Raw genomic sequence first — 10,990 nt, forward strand, 5'->3', positions numbered from 1 at the left:
ACCGGGTAACTTCTTGAGTTTTACGATATGTAGCCACCTTAAGACTAGAGCACACCGAGTAATCGAGGCCAAATTCCATTTTTTGGATCCCCCCAACCTACCATGACTAAAGATTTAGTAGTCTAGTGGGACGTTTATATGATCCGATTTGAGAATGTGACCACCATTTTAGCTCAAATCGGTGTCAGCTCACCACTGGACTCGGCAAGTGAAGATCTTTCTTCCAATGCTTTACAGCAGATAGATGGCACCCCTTCTGAATGAGTTACAGGTTGAGCAACTTTGTTCTTGCCCGAAGATAAAGGTATACTCCAGGAACTCTAGACTAGGTTGTACCATACAAACCGGGAATGGTGAGCCTATAAGAGTGAAGAAGTCTCTATGGCTCTTGATTAGATGCGTGAATTTATGCTATTCCAATATTTCACCAATTTCTACTCTAGCTATTTCTTGACAGCTCCGCTAAAGACTCTCTCAGTTTGGCCAACCCCAAAAAGGCCCAGTTTTCTGCTCCAAAAGAAAGGATAGCTTAAAAATCCAAGCCTGCTGCCCATCTATCATTGTGGTCCACGAGTAGGAGAAAATGTCTGACAACTATGGTGAAGCTGCACCATCCTTCTCTGTAGTGATGTTGGACTCGAAAGAAGATTCTCTCAAAGGGAAGGGCTCCACTTGGATAATTACGTACCTCTTCTAAGATCGAATCATTGCAAGATCCTACTCAGCTAGCCTACAGAGCAAGTGGCTACTTCTTTCTATAAAAACGACTCAACCATCGGACTGATCGTTTAATGCCGATCAACAACCATCAGATCCTATTCCTAAGATTGTAAACAAAATTCTCCTGGTTCCCAAAAGATTATAAATCACTTTTGGACCTAGTTTTGGCACCAACCACGACAACATCGCTTTCAAGCTACTCGGTCGCCAACCACAAGGTATGAGACATTATTTCCTTAATGCCCGGCCACATTATGACATCCTAACTCATGATTTTCTATCTACAAGACACTGGTGGTCTTTCAATCTTCCATTCAATCTAGTTCACTGACTCCATATTCATCTGTAGGTTATTCTCCTCTTTAACTCAGTCTTTAGATCCTGAGGACTCTCCAAGACAACATATAGCATAGCCTATGAACTTTTGGAGGTCGAGCTTCTTAAGAATCCTGACACTTATAATGCAAATATTGATCAACAAATTTTTCTGCCATATAGGTATTATTTTCAGCTGGGTTCTTCTCAACCTCAAAGATCCCTAACAATGCTTTTTGTCATGTCCATTCATCGTAAGGCTGTTCTGTTATGCGATCAAAATCAGCCACCCTTATAAGGAGTTCTAGGAGCTTAGATTTGCAGTCCTCTAATTGTATGCGAGCTTTCAACCAAGGCCTTGAAATTCTCCAATTCAGTCAAACTTTAGTGGCGGCAAGAAAGTTGATGAACAACCAATAAAAAGCTATACATACAAGAAGTCTAGTTTCCACCCACATAAGCCGATATATGTAGCATATATAATAAAAGTATTGTACGTGGTTATTCAAGATGTTTATTTGCTGCCTACCAATTTTGGTTATCATTTCAGTCAGAACGTTTTGGGGAACAAGAAGAAGAAGAAAGATTTAATTTAATATATGATTTAAAAACATGAAATTTTACCTCTCACTTTTAATCCCATAAACTCCAATAGTAAGCTTGCCAACCATAGTAACTAAGACTCATTTGTAACAAGTAATTTAAGAGCCACGTAGTCAAATGAATTATAGAAAATAAAATAATATATAGAGTCATATCTGTGGAACTCTCTATTCCATAATAAAATTCCGGGTGGCCTAATGCCCACCTTTACAACACAACATAAAAAATAATTATTATTATTATTATTTAAATAATAATAATAATAATAAACTAACTTAGAACCCAGTCAGTTCTACGTCTACAATATTTCAATCCAAATATCTTATACTACAGAAAACTTCCATCCTTCCTATCAACCGCCTAATGGTCCTGCAAATAAACCTATGAATGACTAAAAACAATGGCAACCTGATCTCTCAATAAACATGGAAACGAAATATCCAGGACAGCAACAAACAAGCTCATATCAATTATCTTCACAACCAAAAACGATGATTAAAAAAAAATAGAGCTTTGTATGGTATAAATAAATGTAAAATAATCAAATAATCTTTTGCTGCATGCATGCTAAAAAGTTAATAATAATTGAATTTTAAAAGACCGGATTAAGTAGGAGGTGAAGCGAATTAGGAATATTACCGGGATAGTGATCAGAAGTTGGAGGGAATGATGGTTGCGGCGAGAAGGGGCTGGTGAATGGGAGCAACGACGTGCAGAAAACTCGGCGGCGAAGGAAAGATGGTGAATGGAAGCATTGATGGAGAAGAAACAGTATTTAAGGGCCGGTGAAGGTAGAGTTGGTTTGGGATTGTGATCAAAATTTCCGACACGTAAAGTTAGTCTAGAGATACGATTATAATATTGAAGTTAGATCTTGACAAATTGGAATTATCTTTTTATTATTATTATTATTATTATTATTATTATTATTATTATTATTATTATTATTATTATTATTATTATTATTATTATTATTATCATCACTATCATTATTAATAATACTTTTTTTTATTATAAAAAATTTGAGATAAACCTTCAATTATACTTTTCACTTAAAAATAACTATCCACTTGAAAATAGCTACCCACCTAAGTTTCAAATAATAGTATCTATCTATTACAAAAAAAAATAAAAAATTATCGATCAAAATTCTTACCTTTACCGACGCGCACAAAGCATCGTGGAAGCATCGGGTACAAGAGAGTGGAAATTCACCGCTAAATAACAACGCGTGAAAGGGTGGTAAAGTTAAAACCATAACGGCTAATGGATCCCGACGACGATTATAGCCGTTGCTTATTTTTGTTGAACCGGCTTCCGACGACGCTAATACCCGTCGCTTTTTAACGAAACGCCCACGGCAATGCTCTTAAGTGGACCCCAAGGACGCTTATAAGCGTTGTCCGCCAGCTCCTTTTAAAAAAAATAATAATAAAAAATGATATGGTAATTGACTGCTAACAAAGGCAAGGGCTTATATTTAACAGGGGAGCCTGCGGATGAGGGAATGCCGCGGATCAAGCCCCCTTTTCTACCATGATTGCCGCCGGAAGTAGTTCTATCTTCACCAAACGAAAACATAATCCATCGCCATTTCATTAATATTAGATCACATGCGGTCATCAAGATAAAAGTACAATTATGAAGCCATACATGGCATGCGTAACAACTACATGCACTGTTTATATGGTATGTTACGTGGAGATGCACAAATTCTCACAACTAGCTATAGTTAACAAAAGACTGATAGGTGGCTCCTGGCTTCCACCCCGCCGGAATTACGGTGTTGGCCACCAACTTCTTGCTGGAGTACTGCAATGTCAACTGAATTGAGAATGGCCCATGGACCGATGATGCAGTGTCGAGCCTCCATACCACACCACATGATTGTCTCATGGCATGCCACTCACCAGAACCTTCCTTAATCTCCACAGCAGACAGGTCTCCGTCACCGTCCTCGAACTCCACTGCTACCAAGTAGTAGGGATTGGACCCATGTTCCATGTGGAAGGTGACTGTCCTGCCTAGATACTCGCATGCAAGTCTGAAATATATACAAACAAGGTTTTAGTTTGGTTGGTGATAGATGTTATAATTAAGGAATTTGTAGATCTTGTTTGGAATTTGTACCTTGAGTATTGGATTTGGAGGTATCCAGCGCTCCTTAGCTCATCAGCTATGCCCGGGTTGGCCATTGCTCCAGATGCGGTGCTGCTGAAATTGAAATGAGCGGATTCTCTTAAGCATCCAGTGCTGGGGCATGAGTAGTTGGAGATCACGACCGTCACCACCTTCCCTGAACATGCCTTGGGAGTGGTGCACATCACCTGCATGCGTTCAAGAAATGTCATTATTTAATAAAGAAATTGAAGTGTTGTTGGTTCTTATTTCATGGAGTTAACAGGAGAGCAATATTTGGCATGCGAACTATATAAGTGACATTGGTAAAAAACTTGGGCAGCTATAGAATTATATTAAATGTACACCAAGTGAAGTGCACGCATGGAATTGCATACCTGATAGCGAGAACCACAGCCCTTGCCTTTGTTGAAGATAGAAGTACTTCCAGCGGCAATCATGGCAGAAAAGGGGACTTGATCCACGGCATTCCCATATAAGCAATGTCTGCCGGCTCTTCTTCTCGAACAATTCCTAACTTAACTGCTTCACCAGTGTATCGAAGCAGATATATATATTCCAGGGTTGATATCCATTCCTTCCCAAAAAGAGAGGCAAATCAGTCCACAAACTTTCAAAGCATGTCATAAAATTCTTTTAGCCAAAGCAAGCAAGTAGTCCCTTTGGCATGCACATCGATACTCGCTTTTAACACATCAGCTCTGGAAGCTTCAAGCGAATTAGTGTAGCTTTGGTTTTCATGAATTATGGCAACAGCATCACAATCAGAAGTAATATACCTACATTAATTTAGATTCGAATTCAATGTGTCCATGAAAAGACCATATAGAAATGAGTCCGCAATACTATCAAATATAAGTGGTGCATTCTACTCTTTGTTTCTTTTTTTTTTTTTTTGGGTAACATACTCTTTGTTGAACAAATAAACTAACAAGTATAGAAGTAAGAGGCGAAGACGCACCCCTCAAATCCCCATTGTTTTTGAGTTTTCCACAGGAGATCGCCCCAAGCACAAGCAGGTACCCCGTTCATCTGATTATAAGAGCGCATCAAGCAACTGGCATGGCTCCTGGATGCAGCTCTGAAATGGCGGCTGAAACATATCCTCCATATCTTGCTTCATCACCTAATAAATAGCTTTATTACATAATGTTTTATGTAATAGGACATAAATTCATGTGTGAAAAACTAAAAAAGAGTTTATCCCACACTTGCCTCGTGAACCAGTAGTCTGCTTTTCCTCGAGATAAGCTTGGCGACCATCTATGTTATAGGGAAAGCCTGAAATAGTGTAACAAACTTATCATATTTACAGCTGAAAATTATATGCAAAGAATAGAACTTGCTCAATATAAAAGGAAGCAGGAAGCATAAAACCATGAATAACAAAATCTGATATAAACATGGGTAGGAAGCAGGAAACCTCACGACAGCAATTTTTTATTCAAGTTTGTTTTTCATTTTTCTAATTGTCAACATAAAAAAAGATGCTTCAATATCAAAACTTTATAGACCAAAATTAGAGCTATCTTTTGATACATTACACAGTCCATATCAGTTTGGGGTATATATAAAGGAAATATTGAAAGAAGAGTGTCCTATAAGCCAATCGTAAGTGTGTTGCGATGGGACTTTCTTTAAAATTTTCCAACTCATGAAACGACATTTATTATTTGAGGTATTGATTCATCATATTAGCTGCATCTTAATATATCTAAGATTATGATGAACCCCAAAGATTAGGATAATGATTTTAAGAGACATGAATGGGTCATGCTAGTGAGACCTAAAATCCTAATTTTAAATATTCCTGATCGTAGGAGCATTGAGTCGGGATCAATGTTCCAAATAGACTGGCATTTCCTATGTATGCTCAATGGAGAGGGTGGTAGATCTCACTAGCCACTTATGTGAGACACTAATACAAGGATGTGGGTGCTCATTTGAGAAATGAGTCCACTGAATTAACTTGATGAAAGAGAACATCTAATGGAAGCCTTATTTGCATGTCAAAGATGGTTCTCTAAGTGGGAGTTATGCAAGTGATCCTTAGACCTGAAATCACTATGGAATCTTGTGCACATGAACCCATATTTTGATTCATACCCAGACATGGCATTAAGACATGTACGGGGTGTTCTGGATATGGTGAAGTGTGTATGAAGGTTGTGAATAGGTCAATATGGAATCGATCACTCCTAGTAAGAGGAGATCGCATCCTGTGTATTCTCAATCCTAGATGACTCAGAAAAATCTTTTGGCCAAAAGCAGGAAGGAGATTAGAAAGAGTTTCTAATGCTTCTTCATTAGAGTCATTATTGATTAATTGAGAATCGATATGAATATGTGTTTGAGTTTGACATGATTCCATACTCATGAACATATTCAGGGTGCAAGGATGGTCGAAGGATTGAATTGCACGAAAATTTGCCACTGAAGCATAGATTTGATATTTCCATCAAATTCCACATCCTCTGGATAATCATGATACGTTGCTAGACGTCAATCTTGACTTGTAGGTTTTTTACCGAATTAAAGAGTTTAATTCGATTGCCAATTAGAAATGATTCTAATTATTGAACACGGGTTAGCTCGATTGGACCAAAATCGATTAGATTGAAATCTAATCAAATTTGATCAACTTATATCCGGACCTACTACCGGCTAGATGTGGAACCCAATGGGTCACACACATATAGAAATTAGCCAAGGATCCTTTTGAAAAAGGTTGATTGAAATTTTGGATTCAATCAGAGTTCCGGTAAGCATGCTAGCACGTGTGAAAACCCTTACTTCTTTGGAGATCAATTTGGTCCCATCCCTTACTAATTAGCTAGCCCAATTTGATAGACATTTGGGTTAAATCATATCACCTGAAAGCAGCCCAAATTGGGGCACCACATCCCATGTTAACACCAATTATGAAGAGTCCAAGTTGTGGTGGACTCTTGGTGCAAAACAGGTTCTGCGTACAAGTATTGGCTTGGGCAGAAGAAAAAATATTATTTTTCATGGGATTAAAATTATGTGTGGTAGCTCACATCACCCTCCATCCTCTGGTACACATCTCAAAGCATGAGATATATTTTTTTTGAAATTTTTGAGGAAGAGAAAAAAATTGGAAAAAGAAAGATGTCTCGCGCGCACGCAGAAGCGTCGCGTCTCTCCACGATTTGGAGAGTCCTCCCTATCAAATGCTTTCAGATTAGAATAATTTTTGGTGATAACGTTCTACATTTGATAAGCTATGTTTGATAATTTTTCTGAAATTTTTTCAGACTTATCTGGATGCCAAACGAATGCCATAAGTTGGTCCTGATGCTTGCGCGCGCGGTGATCAGCACTTGCGTGAAGAGGTGCGAAGATAGCATCCTTCCGTGAGAATTTTATCACCATTTTTAATTTTCTGGAATCTAGATTGAATCCCAATCCACGTGGATTTTTGAGGATTTTTTCTGATTTGAGAAGGGACGTGAAAACATCCCTTCTTTGGTTGCATGCGCGCAGATCAGGGTGCTGATCGACATATCATGGATAAGAGTCCTTCTGCTTGAAGGAACTCTTATCTCTAATAATCAGATCAGATATGCCTTTTGGATAAGGCATGTCCCTCTCTTTTGGCATCTCTCTGGTGGCTATAAATAAGCCGAGGTGCTGGGTATCCGAAGAATCAAAGAGGGGTTTCCAATTTCTCTCTGTTGTTCTCCTTTCTTTCTTACAACCTATCTTAGTTTTAGGACAAGACTTTGGAATTTAAGACAAAGCCTTATCTGGTCCTAACAAGGGTTGTAAGGGTCCTAAAGAAGGAGAATCAGAAGTCCAGAAGAGATTTTAAGAGGGTAAGGTCAGATTCTTGAAGAAACTTGACCGGTACGAGGCTAGTCGAGTTCTAGGGGCTAGAACTCTTGAAGCAAGATGAAGGAGCACCATCTTTGATTCAATTTCCATATGGATCACCATTGGAGGGCGGACACTTGGACGCCTTGTGAAAATTGGGATTAGCGCTACAGATATTCTTCTTATCCTAATTTATATTTATTATGCTTTGATTATTATAGTCAAGAGTTTCTGGGTATTAGAGTTTCTGGTGCATTGGGTGTTTTGAATGAAAATTTTAAACACCTAACCCTTCCGCTGTGCCACCGGAACCAACAGTGGTATCAGAGCCTATCTTGATTTATGTAATCAAATATTAAATTATTGTCTTGATTGTGATCAAGCATGAATTTTTGATTTGGTTCAAGTCGGGTCAAGAGTTGAACCCGATTGAACATCCAAACCCTAACATGTCTTAGAGATATGTTTTAAATATAAAATGCATGAAATATGTGTAGAATTTTCTTAGTAGCTTAGTGCTCTAATTAGAGTTCATCACCAGGCCGTCCGGTCATAAGAGCAAGTAGGGTTCAAAGACTCTCTCTTCCTATTTAATAGAGTACTCTTATGGCATATAGGGGTGCCACTGTGATGTTTCAAGAAGAAGAACCATAAAAAGAGTATTTTATATTCATGCATATTATTAGAACTTCATGCATATATGATATGCTTGAGATATTTAGTTATAATCATATTGTATAATTCTGCTTCCATATCTTAGAGATATGATAAGATGCCATAATTAGTTGTTATGATTATTAAGATACAACTATTATAGTGCATTCTTGTAATAGATTGAATTAGGATGTGTTTGAGACCATTAAAGCCCTCATAAAAATCATATTAAGTCATAGTGTTGTGAACCGAAGCTGACCTATTTTCTTGAATCGATTAATTAATTGGTGTCTAAGGAGTGTTTCAAGTGCGGTAGTTATTTAATTGGTTTCGTTGCTGATCTGACCAATTTTATTGGTGTCTAAGAAAAGCAATGGAGGGACCCCACTAATCTTAACACTTTCCTGACCAATTAGATTAGTTCGAATCTTGAATGAAGGTAGCTTAGTGTTTTAAACACTACTAAGGGCCTTCCTTCATGCTAGGTTAATGTTACATCATGAATTATGGCTAGTTTGTTGTGTTACCATAAGGCTTGTCATAAGGATTGATATAACATAATCATGGTGCATAAAAGATGCTTACGGCAATTTTGGATATACTGCTTTGTTGTGCTAACACAAGGCAGTTATATTCGATTTTGACTGTGTTGAAATGAAGGGTCTTACTTAACTAAAATATTATAGCTTGTTGTGTTAACACAAGGCTAATAATATTTTAGAGGCCAAGATAAAATATTAAAATTGCATGAGATGTAATTGGAAAGAGTTTCCTACCTATAAACTCATAAGGATTTGTTGTGTTAACACAAGATCGTTATGAGGAATTAGGGTCTCAATTCTACTAAGATAAATATAAAATATATCTCGTTTACTATAGGAGAGGGCTATAGTATCTGATAAAATAGTGGGAGATATAACTAATTTTAAAAGTCCTCATCTAGTTATGCATGTCAAACATGAGTGGTCTGCTTATACTATTATTTTATGTAGATTTAAGTCTACATTATGGCTTCTTTATTTTCACCCCATGATACAATAAATAAAACTATATTGACCGATACAACTATGTGGATTGGTTGAGGAACTTACAAATTAGATTTATATCAGAAAAGAACTCCGATATTCTGGATATTTCTGACCCTAGTTTGGTCAGTAATAATGAGAAGGTAATGATGTCCGTATGGATATTATTTATGGTAAATTTGAAAATTGAAAGTATAATTGCAAAAATAATCTTGTAAGATTGAAGTAGGGTGCAAGTGTAACACCAAAAGGTGTGTATATGATACAGATCTATTTTTATTGAGTGATTCAGACTCTGATATTTGATATTAGATACCACCAGTGGATCGCACTTTTGTAGTTCGTTACTGAACTATCAAATATCAAAGATCTGAAAAGAGATAACCTCGAGCTTTATGGTGCAAGTGGAGAGTCCATTAGCACAGAAGCTGTGGAAACTGTATGCTTGATTTACCTTCGAGCAAAACTTTAGAATTAAAAGACTGTTATTATGTACATGCCAAAGGTCATTAGAAATATTATTTCTATACCTTTGTTATTGAAACAAGGTTATGAAATAAAGCTAATAGAAAATGGATACTCCATTTTTTTTTAATGAATTTTATGGCAGTGGTTATATTGATAACAATCTTTTAATTCTTGCACTCAATAAAAATATTTTTCATATTAAAAAATATAAAAGAAAAAAAAATATGAATGTCACATATCTCTGCATTGTGCTTTATTAGTCCCTTGGTTATATTAGTGAGTCAAGGAATAAACAAGTTATACAAAAAAGAATTCTTTGATCCCAAATGATTATGAATCATTGAAACTTATAAATTTGTCTCATAGGTAAGATGACCAAGACTCCATTTTCTGCATATGAAGAGAGAATAAGTGAGTTGTTAGCTCTAGTACATATATGTATATGGACTGATAACAACTCAGGCCAGAAGAAGATACTCCGATCTCTACAGATGATTTATTAAGATTCGGATATGTGTATCTTATGAAACATAAATTTGAAGCTTTTGATAAGTTCAAGGAGTATCAAGGTATGGTCAGAAACAAACTGAAAAAAAGTATAAAGTTCTTCGATCTGATTGAAGAGGAGATACTTATCCAGTGAATTTCTTGATCATTTAAAATAAAGGTATTCTCTTGAATGGACCCTCCTTATACACCTCAGTTAAATGGTATAGCAGAAAAAGAGAATCGACTTTAATGGATATAGTGCGGTCTATGATATGCTTCACGATCTCCCAATATCTTTCTAGGGATAATGCCTTAGAGACTGCCACATATATATTAAACAAAATGCCTTCACAGTCTGTTGCAAGCACTCCATATGAGATATGGAATGGAAGAAAGCCTAATCTTAAAATCTTAAGACTTTGGGCTGTCCTACTTATGTCAAAATATTTTTGGATATAAACTTAGTGCTAGATCAGACAAGTGTAGGTTTGTAGAGTATCTTAAGAAATTAATGGATACTATTTCAACCACCCTACTGAACAAAAGTGTTTGTTAGTAGGCACGCCACTTTCTTGAAATATGAATTTATCTAAGAAAGAGGCAGTGGGAGAATATTGAATTTATGAAAGTTCATGATCTACAAATCGATCAAGAAATACCAGTGGTTGGACCACAAGAAGATCCTCAATCAAAAGTACCCAAGGATGAGGTACATCCACTATACACACCTCCTCTCCGAA

The 10,990-nt window shown here is 36.8% G+C and overlaps 1 protein-coding gene across 4 annotated transcripts in view; it reads right to left on the reverse strand.

Moving 5' to 3' along the window:
- Nucleotides 1–3,212: 3,212 nt before the first annotated feature.
- LOC105058843 (expansin-B11) overlaps nucleotides 3,213–10,990 on the reverse strand; it is a 12,091-nt gene continuing 4,313 nt past the window's right edge. For 2 of the 4 annotated variants that reach the window (XM_019849668.2, XM_073251666.1), the window contains exons 3-7: nucleotides 4,993–5,058; nucleotides 4,739–4,903; nucleotides 4,155–4,354; nucleotides 3,769–3,965; nucleotides 3,213–3,682 (exon numbers count right to left, since the gene is read on the reverse strand). In XM_019849668.2, coding sequence (XP_019705227.1) covers nucleotides 3,361–3,682; nucleotides 3,769–3,965; nucleotides 4,155–4,217 — 582 coding nt within the window. In that variant the 5' untranslated portion in view covers nucleotides 4,218–4,354; nucleotides 4,739–4,903; nucleotides 4,993–5,058 and the 3' untranslated portion in view covers nucleotides 3,213–3,360. Of the gene's footprint in view, nucleotides 3,683–3,768; nucleotides 3,966–4,154; nucleotides 4,557–4,738; nucleotides 4,904–4,992; nucleotides 5,059–10,990 lie in introns of all 4 variants that reach the window. The other 2 variants (XM_073251667.1, XM_019849671.2) reach the window with 2 other exon arrangements.

Source organism: Elaeis guineensis, chromosome 2 (assembly GCF_000442705.2).
Source record: "Elaeis guineensis isolate ETL-2024a chromosome 2, EG11, whole genome shotgun sequence".
Classification (NCBI taxonomy): domain Eukaryota; kingdom Viridiplantae; phylum Streptophyta; class Magnoliopsida; order Arecales; family Arecaceae; genus Elaeis; species Elaeis guineensis.